Raw genomic sequence first — 26,620 nt, 5'->3', positions numbered from 1 at the left:
TCGTAACTTATTCTTTAATCATAACTGTATTAACGTCACAGATAATCATTACTCTGGATCAGGTATATACAGATTAAAATGCTCTACATGTAATATTTATGTTGGCCAAACTGGCCGCAGCTTTTTAACCAGATACGCCGGACATTACAATACACTAAGACACAATAAATTCTCTGCTATGGCCAACCATATGAGGGACACAGGACATAAATTCACTACAATAGAACAGGACCTTCATATCCTCAAAAGAATCAAAGAAAATAAACTCATGACAGAATACAAAAATGTATTCATATCCCACGACCGGCAGTTTAACAAAGAATTTAAACATTATCATTGAATAAAAAAAGCCCCTTGTACAAACAGATTTTATTACTATTACAAGAATCAATTGCCCTCACCAATGTATTCTTAAAAATGTTCAACCTTAAATTAATAAGCACTCCCACTTCCTCTATAACTAATACTCTCCCCTCCCTTCCCCCCACTGCCAGTACCTCCCATTCAAGTACAACCAATAGACCTATAGCTACACCCACTCTAGTACCGCTCCCTCCAATGGCATCCCACCGCTACAATACACTCAGCAATACACTTTCTTCTTTCTCCCCCACCGATAGTAGCTCTCCTCCAAGTACTACAACCAAGCCCGTAGTCACGCCTTCACAAACTGATTCCCCTCCAATTCAAACCTACAGCTATAACACACGCAGTCAGAGCCCAACAGTCGTCAATAACTTAGCTCATAACATAACAAGTTACCCTCACCACCGTCAAATGGTAAGTGCACACGATTTCCACCTAAAAATTCTATTACGATTTTTTCATACAATTAACACCACGCTTTTGGTTTCCTTTTACAGATTTTACTTCTGATCCAACATTCAACACGTTAGCTACATTCTACTGTCACATTGCCTTTTCAACCAGCTTGTCAACAAACCCATATTCTCAACAACGTTATAATATCATATCAAATGAGATGGTCCATAGAGGTCCAATATAAACATTGTATATTAACCTTCAACGACAACCTCGTACTTCTGCTTCAAAGTGAACCATAACATCGCCATATGCTATTGACTTTTGACTTTTAACTTACGTAAACAAATTATCACAGGTCACTTGACCATCTCTTAACTTTATTTTATTCAACATTATGTTTTAAAAATACGATTCCGATCGTCATTCTCATTATTATCTAGTTCCAACCGCTAGTCCATCAACATCATTTTACAGCAATTTTACCACTAGTCTATAACAAACTATCGTTTTATTTATTTTTCTCATATTAATAGTCCTTCATTGTTACTATTGTAAATACTTTTCCTAATTATAAACCTCTCACTCATAGCATTGTCTTTGAAACCAATATTGTCCTAGTCTTTTACTATATATATATTATAGCAAAAATTTGGGATTACAAATTTCATTTGAAAAAACAGAAATGATGCCAACTTTTAAAGAGTATTTACCAGTTATTCAACTGAACAGTAATAAAGAGATTAAAATTGTTCAGAAATTCAAATATCTTGGGGAAATAATAACATGGAACAAATGAAAAAGAAGCAATAGAACACAGAACAACTAAATTTAAACAAACACAAAGACTTACCTGGCCAACCTATAAAAAAAAAATCTCTTTCGATAAACGTTAAGCTGAAACACTATAATTCCATAGTTAAACCAGAGGCAACGTACGCTAGTGAAACTTTATTCAAATTAAATGTTAAATCTACAACAGACAAAGTACAGAAAACTGATAGAAGAATTCTTAGAACAATTATTAATAAAAAACACCAAGTTGATGGACAGTGGAGATTGTTGCCTAACAACATTGTCTATCGTGAATGTGAATCAATAATACCTACAATGTGTAAAAGAAGTATTTCCTTTTTCTGTCGCATAACAAGATTACCAGACACCAGGATATTGAAACAACTATTTGATTATTTTTTGAAAAATAAAATCAATAATAATTGGTTCAAAGAAGTTCAGGATGATTTGGAAGAATTGAGTATAACTCAGCAACAAATCAAAGACAGAAAAGAGAAGAGGATTTTGAAGAACAAAAGCATACGTCTCAAACTAAAAGCAATTGAACGGAAACAATACACTATATCGGACACATAAAGGGCTTCCAGGTCGGAGAGGATGAGGAAGTTCTGGGAGAAGAAAAAAGATGAAATTAACTTAAATGTATTGAGTGCTCCAATGTGGGTAAAATATGTAAATAAATAATAAATAATATGTTTTTTATAAATCAGTTTTATCTTATTTATATGTAAATCAGGTGCCTGATTTTATTTCAAGGTTAAACCCATGGCTGATGATGCCTATATGCAAGGTGAAACATGTACCATTTTAATTAAGATGTCAATGTAATTCAACAAAGACAAGATTTATTGTATTGATTAGGTGGACAAATTAATAAATTAACTTATTGTTATTATTTCAATCAAATATCATCAATACGGATCAAAAATGATATTTATCACTTGTAAGTATACACTCTGCCACGTACCTATTTGTTTATCGAACAATTAGGTCTATCACTTTGTTGTTGTCATTGAAAAAACATCTAAAATATACACAATCTCACATTAGGTGAAACCACAAACAATTTTAGTTGAACCGTTTTAATTAGAACTACATAATTTTATTGGAGGAAGTTTTAGTCTCGGACAAGATAGTTTTAGTATGATCATTTTCAGTACTCCATTAACATGTTCAATCAATGTTTCAATGTATTATTCACATTATATGTACTAAGTTTTAGTAATTAGGCTACAAGGCTAATCCTTTAGCTTCTTTTTAATATGTATACTTTTGAAGCTTATATTTTACGCTGAAGATGCCCTAAATTAGGGATGAAACATGTCCCGAATAAGTGTTATTATCTATATGTAACCACTTATAAGTGGATGTAAAGTATTTAACAGGTGGTTTAATAAACACCTTCAATGTTTTCGAACTATAAAAAATTTCTATACGGATCAATAATGAGGTTTATAACATGTCATACCACTTAGTCGAGCAGCTCACCTTCTTTATCCCAAGTCTTCCCAGCTCAAACTTTGCAACATTTTTGTAACACTACTCTTTTGTCGGAAATCACCAAAACAAATCAAGCTGCTTTTCTTTGGATTTTTTCCAGTTCTTCAATCAGGTAATCCTGGTGAGAATCCCATACACTGGAACCATACTCTAGTTGGTGTGACTACCCCAATGAAGATCTTTCCTTTATATTAACACCTAAGAACTTACAGTGATTCCCACAAGGAACTTTCACCCCATCAATTGTCATTAATACTGAGAGGACTTTTCCTATTTGTGAAACCCACAACCTGACTTATAACCCTGTTTATCATCATAGCATTGCCTGCTATCCATCTCACAACATTATTGATGGCATTTTGCAGTTGCTCACAATCTTGTAACTTATTTATTACTCTATACAGAATAGCATCATCTGCAAAAAGCCTTATCTCTGATTCCACTTCTTTACTCATATCACTTATATATGTAAGAAAACAAAGGTCCAATAATACTGCCTTGAAGAATTCCCCTCTTTATTATTACAGGGTCAGATAAAGCTTTGCCTATTCTAATTCTCTGAGATCTATTCTAGAAATATAGCCACCCAGTTACTCTTTTGCCTAGTCCAATTGCACTCAATTTTGCCAGTAGTCTCCCACAATCTACCCTATCAAATGCCTAAAATAGGTCAATCATGATACAGTACATTTGACCTCCTGAATCCAAGATATCTTCTATATCGTGCTAGAATCCTACAAGTTGAGCTTTGGTGGAATAACCTTTCCTTAACCTGAACTGCCTTCTGCCTTCTATCAAACCAATTATTAATATCACATACATGGCTAATATAATCTTCAAGAATGCTTTCCCAAAGCTTACATGCAATGCATGTCAAACTGACTGGTCTGTAATTTTCTATCACCGTTTTCTTTATACACAGGGGCAACTATAGCAACTCTCCATTCATTTGGTACAGGTCCTTCATGCAAACGATAATTAAATAAGTACTTCAGATATGGTACTATATCCCAACTGATTGTCTTTAGTATATCCCCAGATATCTTATCCATTCCAGCTGCTTTTCTAGTTTTCACCTTCTGAATCTTATTGTAAATGTCGTTATCATAGATAAATTTTAATACATCTTTAGTATTAGTCACCTCCCCTATCTAGACATTATCTTTGTAACCAACAATCTTTACATACTGCTGACTGAATAGTTCTGCCTTTTGAAGATTCTCGCATACACACTCCCCTTGTTCATCAATGATTCCTGGAATGTCCTCCTTGGAACCTGTTTCTGCCTTGAACTACCTATACGTAACCTTCCATTTTTCACTAAAATTTGTTTGACTGCCAATTATGCTTGCCATCATGTTATCCTTAGGTGACTTCTTTGCTACATTCAATATCCTAGCAAGTTCCTTCAATTTCTCCTTATGGCCACAGCCATTCCTAACTATTTCTTTCCAATCTGCACCTCCTCCTTAGTCTCCTTACTTCTCTGGTATAATAAAATAGATTTTTACCATTCTTTACCACCTTGAAAGATACAAACATGTTTTCACATTCTTGAACAATTGCTTTAACCCATGTCAGAGTCTGTTCATATTTTTATTTACCATTTTCCACCGATCATATTTACCTTTTAAAAACTCCCTCATGCCTGCTTTATGAGCAATATGGTACTGCCTAATGGCCCTACTTTTAAGACTTTCCTTTCTATCACATTTATTTTTAACTATGACAAAAAACAGCTTCACGATTACTTATACCATCTATTACTTCGGTTTCTCTTTAGAGCTCATCTGGTTTTACCAGCACCACATCCAGAATATTCTTCCTCTAGTCGATTTCATCACTTTCTGAATCAGCTGTTCTTCCCATATTAACTTATTTGCCACTTGTTGGTCATGCTTCCTATCGTTCGCATTACCTTTCCAACTGACATTTGGTAAACCAAGATCTCCTGCTACAATCATATTCCTTTCCATGTCGTTTCCCACATAGCTGATTATCTTATCAAATAATTCTGAATCAGCATCAGTGCTACCGTTTCCCAGTCTGTACACTCCAAAGACATCAAGCTGCCTATTATCTTTAGAAATGAGCCTTTTGCTAACAGTGCACTTACTTCATCAAGGGTTCAATAACTGTCTTGGTAGATAGTCTGATGCTCTTTCGTGATAATTTCTGGCATTGAAGTGGACACCGGGCAATCAAGGCATACATCATTATCAATAGATGTTCTATCCTACTTAGAGCAGTAAAACCATTCAAATGTTTAGGAACTTCCCATAGCCTGCTCCCCAAAAACTGTCTTCAGCATTTCGTAACATTCTGAACCTGTTTTTTCTAGCTTGAAGCAGGATTTGAGGCATGAACACACTGTTCATGTAGACCCTCTATTTCACTACTGACAGAGAGCACGTAGTTACACAAGTGTAATGTCCTGATGCACAGAACAAGCTGGTTTTCAGCACACTGACTCATCATAGGACTGTAGAACTGCTATAAATGATAATACTCCACGCAAGTACAGTCCGAGAACTAAATGTCTAGGCCTCGTATTAGAACTTAGTGCTGTAACATTAACTAAGGTAAACCAAATAAGGTGGTTCAAAGTGAAGACAGGATTGAGACATGGAAGTGGTGTTGTATTCACAAAGATGCACACATGAAATGCTGTCAATTGTGTACACTGTTTTTTTTTTTTGCAAATTATATATACATTACACACACACACACACACACACATATGCTAATAACTGCCATCTTGAAAAAACACTGCTAAGAAGAAGGACTGCAACACTTGCATGTCAACGAACTACCAACCCAACAAAATCACAACATGGGTTTACACCACTCAGCTATCAACTTCCACTACAAGTTTCGCTAAACAATTTAACTCCCAAGACTGCCTCTTCATATACATTGCCTGGCCAGGCTTCTAGAAAAATATGACAACATGTTTTCTCATAATTTTGAGAGCCTCCAATAGCTTATTTACAATGAAAGGAATCTTCTATACAATTTCAGTGACAAGATGCGTTGTTCTGGTCTATTACTGTGTGTTGCACAACATTGCATTGGATTTATACATCACATATGCAGGTAATAATAAATTATATACTATTAATTACACATTCTTACATTAAATAAACTCCTTAATATGCATACAGCAGATGTTTCATGACATAACCTCACAAATTATATGATCACGATTTATATCAAATAAAGTCCATACATAACTACGTAACTAATAGACGTAAACAACTTCATAGCCACACCTCACAAGTAATAATAATAATAATAATAATAATAATAATAATAATAATAATAATAATAATAATAATAATAATAATAATAATAGAGCTCGATATTTTCATTATTTATCCATAAGTTAGAGAATTGTTTCCAAGTTATACTAGTCCATTACATTTGCATCAGGGTATTGTCATTCATACCAAGGATGGAGAGGGTACGACAGAGGTGCAAGCAAGTAAGTATGTATGTAATTTAATTAATTAAATGTCATTCTGCATAGGAAATGTGATTTAATGATGTTTTTGTTGAATAGGTTGAACAAAATTATTTTTACAGTTCATAAGTAGAGAAATTATAAGGTGGTTACATAAACCTGCAGTTATTAATAGTGTACTGAGTCTAGCACAGATATCTCTCAACACGAGCAGCACACTCCCCCCTCAAAACTCTGTAGAAAATGTTACCATGACAACCTCTGTAGCTGATTATAAAGATATTAGTATTTGATAACTCAATTATAATTTCAAGACTTATGCATGGTGTTTTATCTGTTTCTAACTCTTTCTGTCACTGTTCTCCCACAGAATGATCATTTTTGAAAACAAAATATATTAAGAACTCTCTAAGAAAGGGCATGACCGAATACAGACTCAGTGAATTCAGCATTCTCAACATCAAATATGATGTCTGTAAAATCATTAATACGGTACCTTTACATCCCAGCAAGCATGTTCCATGGTGCAGTTTCATTTAGACTCTGATGCGAGTGCAGTGAAGCTTTAAAAATAAATTTAAAAGAAAATAGAAACACATATCAGTACTTATTTATGTTTATTAAAATCCCTAAAAAATATTTCATGTTAAAAACAAAATCCATCAATTAGTTTAATATTATGGGAAGTTTTTATATATTAAAAGGATACAGACTGCATTAAAGTTTTGCTTGTATCTGCTGCAGTAAAATGTATGTGTGTTATTGACAGTTTTTACAAATTTTCTTTGAGAAGGCCTTATTTTGTTTTCTGCAGGCGGGCCCGTATCTTATTTGTTACGCCTGTGGGACAAGATGATGACAGGTCAAATGAAAACAACACTATTTGTGGATGACATTATTATATAGGGTGAGAAGGAAGAGGAAGTTCAACTTAAAGTTAAGTTATGGAATCAAGATAATGAGAATTTTGAACTGAAGACAAGCACAGCTAAAAGTAAGACAGTTGTAGCAACAATAGGAAACAGAAAGGACAGAGTGGATCAGCAATGAACTCCTGGACATAGTTAACTTAGGCAGTACGTCAGAGGATGGAAAAATGGACAAAGAGAGAAATTCACAAATTGAACAACCCACAAAATTCTGCAAGTGTGTGACAGCTTATATAGGAAAAGGATGTACCAACAAAATACAAAAAAGTTCTCCACAAACCACCTGGACAATGAGCAAGAGGAGCATGAGCAGGACCCAAAGAACTGAAGTAAGGTTCCTGAGAAGCATCACAAGAAAAACCAGATGAGACAGGGTACGGAATGAAGCGACACGTCAGAGAGTTTGTGTTGTAGGATTGCAGGACAGAACTGATTCAAAGAAGCTGAAGTGGTTCAAGAACATTATGAGAATGCCAGAAGAAAGAATGTTATATCAGGCATTCAAGGAAATGATGCACAGAAGAGGGCTAGAGGATGGCCCAGAACTCAGTAGAAGAATACAATGAAGAATGCATTAAGGACAAAGAAAGCAACATTAGAAAAGTGTTTGAAGAGGAATGTCAGTAAGGACAGAGTGAAGTGGAAGGCATAGATTCACTACCCTACCCACATAACCAGAAGGAATATGGAACAGAGAATTGATGATGAAAGCTAAGATTTTAGCAGACATGCCCTGAAATCTTGCAAGAAAAATACAAGAGGCTACAGAAATAAAGGAACACCCGAACAACATGAATTTAGAAGAAGGTTAACAAATAAGAAAATATTGGATGTCAATTATACACATATTACCAGTATGCAGGGCAGACCATAAGAACGAAGGATCCCCGGTTACAGAACAGTAACGAAAATTTCACATGTAACTGCCGGATGAGAGATCCAGTACTTTGAAGATGTTCCAAAGATGCCCTCAAACCTCTCAGGAGTCTGGGAGTTGAAATATAATATAAGATGAGGCACAAAGACTCTACCTTTGTAGTTGATTTAAAATTCAGATGTGGAGAATTATTACAATGGATGAAGTAGGAGGTACGTCAGTAGTCACCTTGATAAATAATTCTGCTATGTATTCAAAAGGTCAGCAACCTTTACATAAGATACATAACACAACACAATCCAATCCAGAAAAAGAAATTAATTGTTGTGAATGTCTGCCTCAGTTTTGTAACTCTTGCACTTAAAAAAAAATGTAAAAGACTGCAATTTAAAATAAGCGACTACTTGTTCAATCTTCTTGAAAATCTTAAACAAATAGAACAATGGGTCAACACAATCCAACTGTCTCAAATCAACATCTATGCCAAGTAATGAAGGACCCCAGAACATATCCACACAATTGAGATAGTAGTGCTGCAGCAACAGTATTTGTGAAAGAAACTTACTTTCTACCTTACCCTCTACAAATGCATGCTCATTTCAAACGGTAAAGTACTAGTTGGTACAATTTTTTTAAATTGCTAGTTATTTTGTAACAATTCTCTATTTATACATACAGTAGAAGTCCACTACAGCAAGTATGGCATATAACGAGAACCCCAATATAACGACAGTTTTCTTCTGTCCCTTGAAAATTCCTATATTAAACTGTGTATTATGCTTTGTTTACAGCAAGAGTCCTACCACTGCCACATCCATTACTGCGAGCGATTACGCATGCACGTTTCTTTCCATTATCGATATTTATGCACCCCAGTGATTATATTGCATGCGCTCGATCATCATTGGTATCGTTTCCTCGCTATGTCCATTAGCGAGCTCTCTCATCAACATTCGAAGATCATGTTGGAGTCAATTAGAAATACCCGTCGACTACTCTTCCGTAAAGAAAAAAATAGAAATGAAAGAGAACTGTTTTTGTAATAAATGCATACGGTAAATAAAATGTCCGACAGCAGTTGTTAACTTGTTAAAAATAAAGGCTGATGTAAACAATCTTAAATCAGTTGATTTTAATGCTATATACTGAAATTAAGAATGGGATACAATTCAAGATATGGCAGAGTGAATCATTAGTTTCTGAGGTTAGTTCATATTTTCTCACGTCTGGTTAAATTTTGAAAAGGCTATTATCTTATAAATTTATCAATCACTACTGAACTGCATTTAGGGCAGTCGCCCTGGTGGCAGATTCCCTATCTGTTGTTTTCCTAGCCTTTTCTTAAATGATTGCAAAGAAATTGGAAATCTCCCTTGACAAGTTATTCCAATCCGTAACTCCCCTTTCTATAAACTAATATTTGCCCCAATTTATCCTCTTGAATTCCAATTTCCTACTTTTAAAGGCACCACTCAAACTTATTCGTCTACTGATGCCATTCCACGCCATCTCTCCACTGACAGCTGGGAACATACCACAGTCGCGCAGCTCGTCTCCTTTCTCCCAAGTCTTCCCAGCCCAAACTTTGCAATATTTTTGTAATGCTACTCTTTAGCCGTAAATTACCCATAACAAATCAAGCTGCTTTTCTCCCAATTCTTGAATCAAGTAATCCTTGTGAGGGTCCCATACACTGGAACCATACTCTAGTTGGAGTCTTACCAGAGACTTATATGCCCTAGGTTAGTTCACATTTTCTTACGTCTGGTTAAATTTTGAAAAGGCTATTATCTTATAAATTTATAGCGAGAAGGTTATCATTTCCCAAATCGTGCTTGAAATGCTTTCATGATACATGTAGAACAGTTAAGTTAGGTTAGGTGACTGTTTGAATAAGAAAACTGAAACATTTGGCACAAAATGTGATCGATCATCCTCTATATCTTTTTCTCACTATGTGTACTTGCAAGTTTTCTCTTTGACATTCAAAGGAGATGTTGGAGTCTATTAATAATACCTGTCAACTGCTCTTCCGTAAAGAAAATATTTTATCTTCAAGTAGATCCTTACTCTCTTATTTCTTGTACCAATTCATGTGATTTATGCTGTAATGTGGGGTTATGTTGCAACAGGAAGGAATATTTCATTACTTACCATTTTGGAAATACCTTGGCGACCATAGGAGTATGCATCATCTAGGACAGAATCCACCTGGCTCTGCCAGCTGGCTGGTAACATTTCCATCAGTTGAGAGTTTCTCATGAAAGTGTTGTTGATAGCATTGCCTCCCATTTGCAAGAGGAGGATGCTCTCAGAATACATCTAGGAACAGTATTACACAATCATTACATTGGTGTTAAAATGTACAAAGGAATGAAAAGTATTCTGTTTATTAAGAGATACTAGGCACAATTAAAGATTCTTTGATGAGAATCTACCACTTAAATACGATAGTTCCCATATCACTTCGGAATACATAATGGTCATTAAATACATGCGAGAAGTACCTGTACTGATAAGAATATTAACGTCAAAGTGGTGAAGATAATCAGTCCCAGGATGACAACTATACTGGCTGCTGAATCCACTGAGCTTTTTACTATCTCCAAAATCATCAGATTTATTTCCACCATAAGCTGAAACAATATAATGACAGCATTTAAGAGAAGTCTTTTAAAAAAAAACCCACTTTCTCTCTTTGCTTTTCTCCTATATATTAGATCTACAGCATCAAACACTGTAGAAATTTAAGATAAGAAAACATTACATTGCACATAAAAGTATGAGCTAGATGACAATGAATGCAAATAAGATTGCTCTAAAATATCCTGAACCAAGAAGGTGTTATTTAACACGAAAAAGTAAAATGCACATTCTATGACTTCACTGGAACACTTCCTCAATGAAACGTTACTACTTATCCAAATGGAAATAGTTCACATGTCAGTAGTAGCAATTTCAAAACATATTTTCAGTAAATAAACAGACAATTACTTTCAACATATCAAAAATATATCATATTCACTCCCTAGCAGTTATCCAAATGGATATACGTTATGGTCATTCACTTTTTGAGTAATTACTGATGAATCATTGCGATTCATACCTCATGTTGTCGTCTCTGGTACTGCAGCCAACCCAACAAATACATGCCACAAATGTCTGGAACCTTAATGACAATTTCTAATAAACAGTTAATACTACCCCTAAAATCTTTCTGTAATGAAGATTCAACATTTAATCAATCACTACTGATCTGCATTTCAGGAGAGTCATCCAGGCGGCAGATTCCCTATGAGCTGTATACCTACTCTTATCTTTTTTTTTTTTTTTTGCTATTGGCTTTACGTTGCACCGACACAGATGTCTTATACTGCATAAAATGAATTTCATTATAAAGCCTGTAGTGTCGTACATATACTTTAAAGGTATGGTCAAATGTTTCACCTTTACAATACTAAAAGTTTGATTATTTAATTATTTAAATAACATTTTTTTAAAATATGTTTCATCTATCTTGTAGACATCATCAGCCGAAAAGTTTTTAAGATCAAGCACAAAGGACAAGGACAAAAAACAACACATTAAAATAATTTTTTTTTTGCTAGGGGCTTTACGTCGCACCGACACAGATAGGTCTTATGGTGACGATGGGATAGGAAAGGCCTAGGAGTTGGAGGGAAGCGGCCGTGGCCTTAATTAAGGTACAGCCCCAGCATTTGCCTGGTGTGAAAATGGGAAACCACGGAAAACCACTTTCAGGGCTGCCGATAGTGGGATTCGAACCTACTATCTCCCGGATGCAAGCTCACAGCACATTAAAATAATTCAGATTGCCGAATGCGTCAGTTAAAATGGTTAAGAATGTACTGGAATGTTCTGAGCATTACACTTGAATCCTGTTAAAAGTGAAATTAAAAAATTGTACACACGAGATGATTCAATAAAATTGGTATTAAAGTCCTTCTTGACTTGATGGTGCTGTATTGACATACAGTATTCCGATGTGTCGGTAGAAACTTGATAATAAGGAGCACAATGTTTAGTTCCAGTAGAATAAAGACGATCGATAAACATGTGATAAACATGAGCAAGGAATCCAGTAAAAAGATGTTGAGATCAGCCTTTGATGTTGACAATTCTTGTTAAGAAATTAGGCGGAATATCTGATCGTAATATCGTATGTAGAATATGCAGTGGAGGGCCCTAGAGCGAGAATGACAGCGATTATTAACGTTAAAAGTAGGTAAGTTTTTAAAGTATCTTGTAATACAAAAGAAGAATGAATGAAAGTAAAATGCAGCACATCTGATTACTTACGTTCTCGCCTATCCAAGAATGACTAGCTCAGCGTTAAAAATGGTACATGTTTCATAAATTATTAACATCTTCAGCCACTTAACACTGTTTAGATGAAAAATTCATATATTGACAAAGTATCAATGCTTTGAGAGAAAGTAGGCTATCCTTAAAATAAGCATAAAAAGATTAAATGACAACATTTAAAAAATACTCAAGAGAAAATAAATAAATTCTTCCTACAATTGAAAGCAGTTGTCAAGGAAACACTTGTACAATAGTCCATAGGGAATATGTCCTGATGAATATTCTTTTCTTTAAAAGTTCATGTAAAAAAAAGAGGGGAAAAAGTCAATTTATAAATTTAAAATTATACATTTTTTTAGTAATTGTCGAAATGAAGAAATCTAGGTTTCATAATGTGGCTCCTATTACTACTACACCAGATACAAGACCGTAAAAAAGACAGGAGATACGGTTCCAGAGCAAAGAAGGTTTAAAAATAATTGAGAACTAGGAATTAGTGAAATTTTCATCTGCAATAGTAATAGCATTGATACTTTATCAATATATGAATTTTTCATCTAAACAGTGTTATGTGGCTGAAGATGTTAATAATATATGAAACAAGTACCACTTTTAACCAATAAGTTGCCTTAAGCAACTAATGTATCGAGAAGCTGGAAAATAAAAAATACTTAGTTGTGAATTTGATGATACGCTGGTGTGGTGATATTTCGAGGAGGACTCGTAAAAAGGTACAGCGTTATCTGCGAATAAAACTTGAACAACTGTTTCAGCACGTTGAATGAGTGGAAGATAGCAACGGTGCACAGTGTTAGTGCTTCATATAGGGACCAATGATCTTAGAAGAAAGGTGTCAGTACAGAGGTGTATGAATTGGCGAGTGCAGTGAAGAAAAAGTTTAAGAATGTGAAGATCATACTTAGTGGTACAATGCCAAGGAAGGACGTACCTCCACGGTGAGTGAAGGCTTTGAACGACCGGATGGACCGGGTGTGTCTGCAGCTGGACTTGTAGGTGGAGACTTATTGCTGGATAGGAGACCGGGACTTCAAGCAGGATGGACTGCACATGAACAGGCGAGGCTTTTAAGAGTTTGGAAACCTGCACGAGAGAGTCATCGAGTTGAGCCGGCAAAGATGAGGAAAACTGGAGTCAGAGAAGGGCTACCAACTGGAGCTGACAACGGGCAATGAGCAGCCATGGATTATAAGACTATGGAGGTAAGACCCTAAGACTACTGCAGGTGAATTGTCAAAGTATGCAAAATTCCATACTAGAACAATTAAATAAGGTTGACCCATGGATTAAATTCACATCACAATCTGTAATAATTCTATCAATTTTTGGAATCTCGTCAATAGCAAACACACTCAGACGGTATCTATAGAAAGCCTACTCAGAGAGTAAACACCATTTGACAGGAGTCCAAAAACCAATAAGCCCACAAAAGAGCCTCACTTTATAGCTTAATCTATAGGGCCTTTAACATTCCCATGTAAGATGAGAACCAGAAAAAAAAAAAAAATTAAACACCATCACTTTCACAGCGAGAAAAAAATTGAAGAAATATTTTAATACCGGTAGATAAAATTTTCAATGAAGTCAAGAAGAAACCTACTTCAACACTACTTAGAGAATCCAAAAGAAAATGGGTAATTATGCAATTTTCACTTTCAGTAACAAGAGCATTTATGAAATTAGTAACACTTTTAAAACACACAACATCCGCATATCTTTCAAAACGGTTAACAGCAATGTAAACCTTTTTTACTATCAGCATATAGTTAACAATATTAGCAATAAATACCATAAATCAGGGGTGAATAAACTAAAATGCAATGAATGCCAAGCTAGCTGTGTGGGTCAGACTGGACATAACCTTTATATTCAATGTAATGAATATAATTCCACAAAATACAATAGATTCTCCACTACTGGTTCCCACATATCAGATCCCAACCATTCTTTTACCAACATCAATCAAAAATTTAATCCAATACACAACTTAAATGAAATTTCTGAGAACATGAATGTGCTAATTAAAGAAATGAACAAAAATTCTTCAAGAATACACAGCAAGACAGAGCAATACAATCTCATTCCCCAGCCACTTACTCTAACCCCCTCACTCCTTCCTCTACCTACTCGCTTTAACAAACACACATCTCCACATGCACAGCTCAGTTGGCCTTAGCACACGGGCGGAGTTGAACCTCATGGGACGTAAGTAATCAGGTGCATCATATAAGAAGAAGAACCTTTAAGGATAACTTATAGTTTCTTATTTTCATTTTAGGCCTATCTTTCTTCTATTGGCACAACTTGACTTTCCGTCTGTGCACATTTTGAACAAAAGTTCCCCCTACAAAATCACCTTGTAACAAAACTAATTATAAAGAATTGTACTGATCTTAGAGTTCTACACATCAAGAGTCTGTCCAACAGTCATATTTGCAACAAAACATTTTGCATGTGCTAACAATACTCAAACCAACAATTCTGGCCAAGAAAGAGGTGCACACTATCACTGTTTTACAATTTTAAACATTCTCACTTGACATTCTCTTGAAAAAAATGTTGCATTTACTTGACATATTCGCCAACCAAACTATATTTTTATTCTCTTAAATGTGTTAATAATGTGGATGAAACATATCCTGAATCAATCAGTCACTACTGATCTGCATTTAGGGCAGTCGCCCAGGTGGCAGATTACCTATCTGTTGATTTCCTAGCCTTTTCTTAAATGATCGCAAAGAAATTGGAAAATTATTCAACATTTCCCTTAGTAAGTTATTCCAATTCCTAATTCCCCTTCCTATAAACAAATATTTGCCCCAATTTGTCCTCTTGAATTCCAACTTTATCTTCATATTGTGATCTTTCCTACTTTTAAAGACACCACTCAAACTAATTCGTCTACTGATGTCCTCCCACGCCATCTCTCCACTGACAGCTCGGAACATACCACTTAATCGAGCAGCTCATCTCCTTTCTCCCAAGTCTTCCCAGCCCAAACGTGGGAACATTTTTGTAACGCTACTCTTTTGTCGGAAATCACCCAGAACAAATCAAGCTGCTTTTCTTTGGATTTTTTCCAGTTCTTGAATCAAGTAATCCTGGTGAGGGTCCCAACTGAAATCATACTCTAGTTGGGGTCTTACCAGAAATATGCCCTCTCCTTTATATCCTTACCACAACTACTAAATACCCTCATAACCATGTGCAGAGATCTGTACCCTTTATTAACAACAATCATTTATGTGATTACCCCAATGAAGGTGTTAATATAAACACCTAGGTACTTACAATGATCCCCAAAAGGAACTTTCACCCCATCAACACAGTAATTAAAACTGAGAGGACTTTTCCTATTTGTGAAACTCACAACCTGACTTTTAACCCGTTTATAGACATACCATTGCCTGCTGTCCATCTCACATTATTGAGGTCACGTTGCAGCTGCCTTTCTATTTTCAACTTTTGTATCTTACTGTATAAATGTCATTGTTATCATAGGTAAATTTTAATATTTCTTTAGTAATACTCACATCCCCTATCTGGACATTATCCTTGTAACCAACAATCTTTACATACTGCTGACTGAATACTTCTGCCTTTTGAAGATCCTCGCATACACACTCCCCTTGTTCATTAATGATTCTTGGAATGTTCTTCTTTGAACCTGTTTCTGCCTTAAAGTACCTATACATACCCTTCCATTTTTCACTAAAATTTGTATGACCACCAATTATGCTTGCCATCATGTTATCCTTAACTGACTTCTTTGCTAGATTCAATTTCCTAGTAAGTTCCTTCAATTTCTCTTTACTTCCATAACCATTTCTCTATTATGTTCCAACCTGCACCTCCTTCTTAGTCTCTTTACTTCTCTGTTATAATACAGTGGGTCTTTACCATTCCTTACCACCTTTAAAGATATAAACCGATTTTCACATTCCTCAACAATTGCTTTAAAACCATTCCAGAGTCTGTTTACATTTTTATTTACCATTTTCCACCAATCATTAATGTATTTATGTTGTCTTGAAGAATAACTAACTACTGGTATTGTAAAGGTGGAACTTTTGATTAAGAATCTTAAAGATAAGACTATTGACAATACAAGCTTAAAATGAAATTCATTTGTAGTACTCTTCATTGCCTATATGTATGTCTATTTTAATCTATGCTAGAAATAAGCAGCTGGAGATTTCTCTAATGAGACAAAACATGTCCTGTGAATATGTTTTTATGGTAACATCATTTAATGACAAATATGATTACAATATGTATTGAAAAGGTGGAACATCAAGTCTTTTGTTTCAAAGTACTTTACTGTCAATATGGGATCTGAGGCTTATTTTTTCTTATAGTTCCTACTATACTTACACTCTGGTTCTTCAGAAGGTCTTCTGCCAGCTCAATAGATGTAAAATAATTATCCATTGTCACATTGCAACCAGTGTTGTCAATTGGTGTTACGAGACACTTCACCACGCTGGTTGGTTTGTTGTCAATTTGGAGAGGTCCTTCGGGTTGTTTACCTGCATACATCTCCATGTTACTAGTATAAAACACTCCGTCAGCTTCTGTGATAACTTTAACCCGCCAGTAGTCGCTAGGATGAATGTAATGTGAGTGGTCGCGCGTTGAGCAAAATGCTCACACAGTACGATATGACTTGTTTAAATAATAAATACCAACCGATTCCATTAATTTAACATAACAAGTTGTTATAAAGAACACTATAAATTATAAATAAGAATGAATCTCAAATGGTTATAAAGAACACTAAAAATTACAAACAAGGTTTTAATACCTATGGTAATTTGCAACATGTTCTCATTATTTACTTGTTAAATTAAAACTATCAGAGAGTAATAGATTAGCAAGAGCTATCACTTAGTATTACTTCACTTACAACTTTCGTTGTCATTTTCCTCTGCACATCATACACACGTGAAACTTGTATGTTCATTGCAGATTGGCAGCCGGCACTTGGAACAAGTTTTCTTTGAAGGAAATTCTTGGGCACAAAATACATGTTCCTTCCATAGGAAGTGGCATACCTACCTCCTCAGTCACACCAGCAATGTGCTTGATCTGCCAAACAACTGTTGGTGACAAATTCAGAACAGAAGCCCTTGTAATTAAATGGAGTTTCACAAGTTCCATTGCTAAGTTCTTCAGACAGGCACGATGATTCAGTAGAGTTTTTGTAATCAGTTTGAAAATGATGCAGCTGTTTATGGATCCTACATTCATTAGCGTAAAAAATACAGTTAGTGACCATCTGCTGCTGATTTGTGACACTGAATATTTAGACTTCATCTCATCTATTACAACACCCCCTTTTGTCAAGTTATAAAATGTTACAACTTCAGGTTTGTTGTCACTGTCTGATTCTTCGTCGATACTGTTCATGTTGTGCATAGTAGAAAGGATTAGGACAATTCTCCTTGGTTTTGGCATGTGAGATGTCAGAAGGCATTTTATGCCGTATGCAAACATACTGCCGGAAGGGGGGTCTCTCTCTCACATGTAACAACTCAAGAGGGATCTGAGGCTTATTTTTTCTTAGAGTTCCTGCTATACTTAGACTCTGGTTCTTCAGAAGGTCTTCTGCCAGCTCAACAGATCTAAAATAATTAGCCATTGTCACAATGAGAACAGTGTTGACAACTGGTGCTATGAGTCGTTTTACCATGCTGCTTGGTTTGTTGTCAATTTCAAGAGGTCCTTCGGGTTGTTTACCTGCATAGATCTCCATGTTACTCACTAATGCATAGATTTTTATGCCATACTTGGCAGGTTTCTTGGCCATATACTGCCTAAATTTGCAACTACCTTGAAAAGGTTCCAGCATTTCTTCAATCGTTGTGCATTTCCCTATCTGGTAATGGCTTTTGCATTTAGCCACAAACTCTTCAAAAATGCACCTTATTGATGCCAAATTGCCAGTCAGTTTTCTGCATTCATGTGTATCCAAGTCATCAAATCTAAGAGCTCTAAGGACTAAATAGAACCGTCTCATTGTCATAGCTGCCCAGAAAAAATCTGGGGCCGTTCCATCATCGCACCATAACTCTTGTACATTTAAATGCCGAGTCTTTTTCAATCCCAACATACAGAGCAATCCTAGAAAAGCACGTAATTCTTCTACAGTTTTATCCGTACACTCACATGGACGTGAATAACTGGCCCTCATTTTCTTCATATATGTATTTGTGCATGTAACGAATCAATTTCTAACTGTAGCTGGAAAAAACAATTCCCAGCTTTCTAAAACAGTTTGCGAGCCTTTTGCAATGCCCTTTACAAAGTGGATCAGTCACTATATTTGCAGCACAAGTACGTGAACGTGGATTTCTTCTTGGTGGGTGTCTGCCCCACTTTGTCACCTTATCTTTCCCTATATAAACATTGTCACCAAACATGAAATTCTCATTTACACTCAACTCTCGATTTACCGTAATCGGATCAACCATGTTGCAGCTTAACCGCGATTTGGCTTAGGAAAAAACAAAACCAATAACAACTGTGAAGTCTTGGAAACAAACCATCCCAGATATTTCTGAAGATGATGGATTTCTCAGATTTGATAAAGCTGATACAGTTAGTACAGTACCTGATGACATAAATACTGTCCCAGGTGGAGAGTAAGTATATTTAAAGATTTCTTGTTTCAGTTTAATTGTGGAGAGGAAGTTGACGAAGAAGACAATATTCGTCAGTAATTAATTTATTTTGGCTGCGTAAGGTGGGCCAATTGTGTTTGGGTCCTTTGCTCAATACTGTCTGTTTTGTTTCATTACGAGGAATATTAGAAAGTTTTTTTGATGGGAGGGTAAGAACATTATTCTTCAAGTTGCTGGGTGATTTTGGTTCATTTTTGGAAATTGTAACGTGTTCAAATCGCTTACCTTATTTTTCTTCTACGCTCAAACCCAACGCACCATCTCGCTACACGAACTGTATGCCTTCACGCCTGACACTTGACTGCTTTATCACTCCACGCGAGGCCCTGTTTCGTCATCGCTTCTAGCATGTTGCACGGCGACCTCGGTTCCGTATATATACGGACTGCGTGTGCTTGTTCGATGTTCAGGTGTAGATCAAATGTTGTAATAGGCAGTGGAAGCTCTGGAAGTGTGCACGGCTGGCCCGTGTACATACTGGTTTTTAATTTCTCTGTTCTACGTACTGGGTGAGCAGACTTTATATTTCTCCTCATATTAACATTCATTCTATTTTGCTCTTTTTCTTCGGCTTGTCTATTGGAATCCGAACTTTAGTCCTTTTTTTCAAGGGCATTACAAAATTTGACACTGTGCTAAAATTCAAACTTCGAACTCGAGATAGAAAGGTGAATTTGGAAATGTGGATTGGACTTGTGATGTGTGAACTTTGCCTTCCATTCATGTGATGTGGAAGCTTCGCGGCCTGATCAGCACGTTGTCTCCTTATCCCTCCTGATTTTTCTTCTTTCTTCGCCTCATTGCCCTCCTTTGCCTTTCCCTTCCTTTAGTATTTTTATCCTTCGTTTTACCTTTGTTATTTATGATGGTGTATCGCGGTCTGCTAACCCTTTATGATGTATCAACACTAGGTATATTCGATGTTCATATGTTTCCCTATATTCTCTAAGCTGAACCACGAATCTGGGGGATTGTGGTAGTATCTTGCAACGTACTCCTTTTTTTTTGTATTGTAAACCTCTTTTTCAATTAAGATTACTACCAATTGTTTTTTGAACTATCTTATTCCAGTTCATCAAATGGCCCTCTTACGGGAGGTTGTATGTAAACAAGAACATTGATTTGCTCAGGTTTAACCTTTTCACTCGTATTTGTACGAGTCAAGATATTTGTAATTCACGGGGCATTTACCCCTTTGGTTGTATCTCAAAGACAGTTGTAATTCTCAGGGCTTTTATCCCTTGTTGTAACCAAAGATAATGTTGATTTTTACGGGTCATTTTTACCCTTGGTTGTAATTGTGTGTGCCTATCTAAACTAGATTATTGACCATTGTAATAGTCCCCCGTGATTTGTTTATCTCTCTTTTCTGGATCTATATCTTGTTGTTTTGAAAACTTTATTCAATATATATGTTATCTTTAAAAAAAAAAAAAAAAAGAATTCTGTGTTTAGGGAGTTCTCTTTTCTGGTATTCCTTTCCTACGATTTAACATGCACTTACCACAATAACTCCTCTTGGGTATGGCCCACCATTAATGTTTTTTTTTTTTTTAAGTTCCGAAGTACGGCTTTGTGTATATTACCTTCCTCTGCGCTCCGCTCTGCTGAGTTTATTGCCTTGTGAGTCTGAACTTGTCTACTGGAGCATTCTGCCTCTTACGCATCGATATTGAGTTGATACTTGCGAAAGCCGTTTCTATTAACGCTCGGCGATATTGTGGAATCGACCTTTCATTTTTGATCTCTTCTAAAAGGGGATTGGTAAGCTCAGGCCACTGTGTGTAACTTCATGACATTTTCCAAAATTGTACTTAACATATGGTAGCAGATTACCCTCTATTTTGATTATTTTCATTCTTCCTTTGTTTTCTTTCTTCTTCCTGGTCATATTTATGGCTTGCTTCTCCGATAACTTCCCTTTAGGGGAAGACTCTTCATTATTATCTTCTCCGCTACCACCAAATTTATCATTGCCCACCCCTCCTGTACCGAATTTAATTTCCTTTTCTTCTGCTCCGTCTTCTCCCTCCCTATACCCGTCTTCATCCAACCACACACCTGATTTTCAATCTGATGATACCAAACCTTCCGTTTCACTACATCACATGCCCCCCCCCCCCTCCCCCTTATTCTCAACCACCAGTACCTACTACCCCCTCTGTTGATAGTGCACGTAATGTACAAATTATTAAGCAGTCGTTATTACAAGTTCCCAACTATTAGCAACAGACCCCCGAAATCTTACCATTTGGCTGTTTTCGGTTCGCAAGTTCTTAAACATAAAAGTTGCCTCTTTTTCCCAATGAATTGGCCTCCTTTCCACCAAAACTACGGGGTTTTTTTTACACCTTTTGGTTGGATAATATGTCAAACTTTACAAATTGGTATGAATTGAGACATGCGATACACAATTATTTCTTACCCCTAGAAGTCCGTCACAAACTAAGTACCGAGTTCATCAGACGCCACCAGCTACCCAATGAACCGGCGCACGACTATTTGGACTCTATTATCACTTATAGTGATGTTTTAAATATTTCATATAATACTTCCGAACTGATCTCTATTATTCAGTTTTATGCCGCTCCATCATTCCGCATGCTTTTTAATGTTCTTGCTCCCCCTGTTTCCCTCTTTCAACTCTACAATCTCGCTCAACAACATACCATAAATTCTTTAGGAGATCGTTCCTACTATGTTTCCATCTCTCCTCCACCTATTACTGCTCCTCCTTTACGTTCTTCTTTGCCTGCAGTACCCCCCCTTAGTGTTCGTCCTCCCATAACCTGCTATCGCTGTAAATTACCGAGTCACAATAGCTGCCTCTGTGGATCAGCGGTAGAGTGTCGGCCTCCGGATCCCAAGATAGCGGGTTCAAACCCGGCAGAGGTAGTCGGATTTTTGAAGGGCGGAAAAAAGTCCATTCGATTCTCCATGTCGTACGATGTCGGCATGTAAAAGATCTCTGGTGACACATTTGGTGTTTACCCGACAAAATTCATTAAATCTCAGCCATAGCCGCCCAAGAGAGTTTCGGTTTACTCGGTCTGCCATCTAGTGGGGGCCTAGAGTAAAACGGAACGTCGAAATTGATGAGCAGACAGCCAGATGGCGTCAAATTGAAATGTCTGCACACGGTAGCTGAGGCCATACGATTATTATTATTATTATTATTATTATTATTATTATTATTATTACTGGGCCACATTGCCCGTCAATGCACTAATTTGCCTTCGGGAAACGCCTTTCACCCGCGTCCTTAGGCAGTAGGCGTTCACATGGGGAAAATCTGCCTCATTCTTCACAGCTTACCTCCGTATCAGCATCTTCCCAATCCATTTTTAATTCTGTTTCCCTTTTACCCCCGAGTTGTCATGTTTTGCTTACTGTTAATAACTTTTCCTCTGTCACCCTCCTCGATTCTGGGGCGGCAGTGTCACTTATTAGTTCCCAATTTTATAAAGGTTTACTTTACAATAATCCTAATTTGCAATATCTTCCATCTTCCCTTCGATGTCTTTCGGTTTCTAATCAACCCTTACAAATTTTGGGTAGTATCTTGTTACATATTAAACTACAGCACTTTTCTTGGCCCTTCACCTTTCAGATTGTTGAGGACTTGTCATTCCCGGTTATCATAGGATATGACTTTTTTTTTCGCATACTGGTCTCCTTCTCAATTCCGCCCAGTCTAAGGTTTTTTTTCCTTTTCGGACAAGTTTGTTCCGTTGATTAGCATCTCTGATTTTCCTTTTCGTTCACACTCCGTACTTCCTACTATTAACTCTATGTATTCTGACCAGGTTCAAGCTTTACTTACCGAATTTTCTGATGTTATTACCTCGGATTTGGGAACAGTTAAGAATTTTTTTGCACATATCGATTTAGTGGATTCTACTCCTGTTCACTCTTCGCCTTATTTTCTTAGCCCTCCTCGTATGAAAGTTTTAAATCAGTTGCTTCAGAAAATGCTTAAAGACAATACTCTTATTCCATCATCTTCCGATTATGCCTCCCCCGCCTTTGTGGTGGATAAGCCTGATGGTTCTGCGAGGTTCATTGTTGATTACAGGAAGCTCAATGAGATAATCGTCTATGACGCCTATCCGATGCCTAAATTAAACTCGGCATTCCAACATTTTTCCGGTTCCAAATTTTTCTCAATTTTCAACCTCAATTCTGCCTACAATCAGCTTCCATTAGATGACCTCAGTTCTCGGTATATGGCGTTCATTACTCCCAATGGGCTCTATCAATTTTAAAAAGTTCCCTTTGGCCTTAATCTACGCTCCCAAATAATGCAGCGTTTTGTGGACTCCCTTTTTGCTGACATTAAGTATAAATATCTTTTTCCTTTCGTTGATGATATCGTAGTTTTTTCTCCTGATTTTGAATCGCATTTATCTCATGTACGCGAAGTCCTTACTCGTCTTCGCAATGTCGGTCTCACAGTTAATCCCTCTAAAGTTTCGATCGCCCAAACCTCAATTAAATTTCTTGGCCACATATTGAGTTCTGATGGTATTGTTGTAGACCCTGACCGTGTCTCCGCCATTAATAAGATACCCCCTCCTACTAACTTGAAACATTTACGATCCTTTTTGGGAATGGTCGGCTTCTACGCCAAGTACATCCCTAATTTTTCATCCATTGCTGATCCATTGAATAAACTCAAAAGGAAAGGGGTGAAATTTCACTGGTCCACTCAGCAACAAATGGCCTTTGATCTTCTCAAATTTAAATTATCCCACGCTCCCCTCTTACAAATTCCGGACTTTAATCTTACCTTTGAACTATCCACTGATGCCTCGGACATTGCCATTGGCGCTGTCCTTCAACAAACTGTTAATGACTGTACGCTTCCTGTTGCCTATTTTAGCCGCCTGTTATCCCCTGTTGAACAAAAGTATTCTACTTACGAAAAAGAAGCCCTGGATCTTATTCTCTCAATAGAACACTTTTCTGAATACCTCGACCATCGTGAATTCATTGTCAGCTCTGATAACCAGGCTCTTTCTTGGCTACTACATAATGCCCCAAAAATTGGTCGTACTGGTCGTTGGTTACTCCGCCTGTCTCGTTTCAAATTCTCCTTAAAATTTGTTTCCCGTTATAATAATTCTGTCGCCGATGCTCTTTCCCGTCTCTTTGATGACCACCACCTTCAACCCTCCGAACTTGATTCCCTTCCCGTTAATTCAGTTATTTCCGTCTCTTCTTTAACTAACTTTCCCCGCTCTTTTCAATCTTGCTTGCACCATCAACAGCTTGACCCTACTGTCAACAAATTTCTCAAGAAATTACTTCTAATTATTCTGGCCCATTTCGGGTCCACCACCAACTCCTCCTTTTTAAACCTACCCCTAAAGCTACTCCGCGCCTCGTTCTTCCTTCCACTCTCCGATCTATGGTATTTCAATATTTTCATGATTCGCCTATGGGCGGCCACTTTGGGAGAGCTAAGACCTACGCTCGCCTTGCCTCCCAATTTTTTTGGCCGCAAATGCGTAAAGACATTTTTTCATGGGTTCGATCCTGCTCTTCTTGTCAGAAACAAACCATTAAATCACCTTCCTTACGGCTCCTATGCCACTTCTCCTGCTACTTATTCCTCTGAAAAGTTTTACATTGACATTGTTGGGCCTATTGTCAAATCCTCTAAATCCAATTCATATATTTTCACTCTGTTAGATGGTTTTTCTCAATTTCTTATTGTTCGTCCTTTGAGAAATATCTCCTCACAAATTGTTATCAATCTTTTGTTTAATTACATCTTTCCTATCACTGGTCTCCCTAAAGTTCTCATTTCTGATAATGCTTCGATTTTCACCTCTAGACAGTTCTATAATTTTTGTTTTTCTCTCGGCATAAAAAAAGTTTGCACTTCCCCGTATCACCCTCAGGCAAATACCATTGAACGCTACCACCGTAACCTGAAAACTTTTCTATCTATTTTCCACTCCCAAAACCAGAAATCATGGCCCTCAACTCCACCATTAATTCCTCTACCGGTTGCACTCCGGCTAAACTCTTTCTCGGCCGTGAGCTGAATACCCTGCTCTAACGTGGGATCTACCCTCGCTTTTGGACACCCCCTCTGATCGTCTTAATCATTCCCAATTGCATTCCACTTATCAAAAGCTCCTTCAGGCCAAGGAAGTTCACAAGAAACTGCAATTCTCGTGTCTTACCTTCTAAATTTAAATTGTTTGATTTAGTTCTTCTTAAAAACCACCCCCTCAGCTCTGCACCTCACAATATTTCTGCTAAACTCTCCCCTCGTTGGTTGGGTCCCTTCGGTATTCTTTCTTTTCCCTCGCCTAATACCGCTCAGCTCCAGTCTGTGGAATCCCCTACTGACCTCCGAAAGGCTCATTTTTCTCTCCTAAAGCCGTTTCATACTTAATCCATTCCCCCTTCTTCCCCCCCCCCCTTTTTTCCCCTTACTCTTTTTCTCCCAGAGAGGGGGGAGATGAGTATTGATCAGGTCGGTTATTACTCCTTTTTTTTTGGCTTGTTCTTTTGCCTACTTAATTCGCTGTCCATCACCTTCTTCCCTTCACATTTCCTGTTCTCCCTTTCTCCCCCTTCTTTTTCTCTTCTTTTGTCTCTGCTCACCCAGCTCCATCTCCCACTGCCTAAAAATATATTTTTATGACTGATCCTCCCCCTTTTTATATTTAATGTGGTCTTTTTTGTGTATTTGTTTTTATAATTTGTACGTTTCTATGCTTAACGTGTTATGCAGACTTTTAATTAATTATGTTCCTTTACCCTGTCGATCTGGATCGTTCCCTTGCCCTTCTCCCGTTCCCCCCCCCCCCCCCGTCCTTCCCCCTTTCTTTTTTTTCCTTCTTTTATCTTTTATCTGGTCACTCATGCTCTCCGTTTTCTTTTCTTTTCGCCTGCTGCTTCTGCCTGCCCTATCCTCAAGTTGGCGCCGCACTGCGACTTCATGGGACCTGCAGCTCTCTGTCTTCCCTTTCATCATTCTTCGGATCTGCTTCTCCACCTGCCGTAGCCTATGCTGTCATCGGATTCTCTACTCTTCATCTACGCCCACATCGCCTGGCATCTCCTGGACCGCCTTCCTCATCTCTACTTCTCATCGCCGTTTCGTCATCAGCCACTCTAATCCTTCGGATTTCTTCGGGTGGGCGGAATATGTAACGTGTTCAAATCGCTTACCTTATTTTTCTTCTACGCTCAAACCCAATGCACCGTCTTGCTACACGAACTGTCTGCCTTCACGCCTGCCGCTTGA

At 37.1% G+C, this 26,620-nt stretch overlaps 1 protein-coding gene across 4 annotated transcripts in view; it reads right to left on the bottom strand.

Moving 5' to 3' along the window:
- Nucleotides 1-26,620, bottom strand: part of LOC136857929 (transmembrane protein 245) — a 323,942-nt gene that overhangs the window by 228,522 nt on the left and 68,800 nt on the right. For all 4 annotated transcript variants that reach the window (XR_011017582.1, XR_011017584.1, XM_068225347.1 and 1 more), the window contains exons 6-7: nt 10,834-10,962; nt 10,481-10,648 (exon numbers count right to left, since the gene is read on the bottom strand). Coding sequence is in view for 2 of the 4 variants with exons in the window: in XM_068225347.1 (XP_068081448.1) it covers nt 10,481-10,648; nt 10,834-10,962 (297 nt within the window). In the remaining 2 variants the exon portion in view is untranslated. The remainder of the gene's footprint in view (nt 1-10,480; nt 10,649-10,833; nt 10,963-26,620) is intronic.

This window comes from Anabrus simplex, chromosome 1, assembly GCF_040414725.1.
Source record: "Anabrus simplex isolate iqAnaSimp1 chromosome 1, ASM4041472v1, whole genome shotgun sequence".
Classification (NCBI taxonomy): domain Eukaryota; kingdom Metazoa; phylum Arthropoda; class Insecta; order Orthoptera; family Tettigoniidae; genus Anabrus; species Anabrus simplex.
This window is presented reverse-complemented; position numbering and strand designations above follow the sequence as displayed.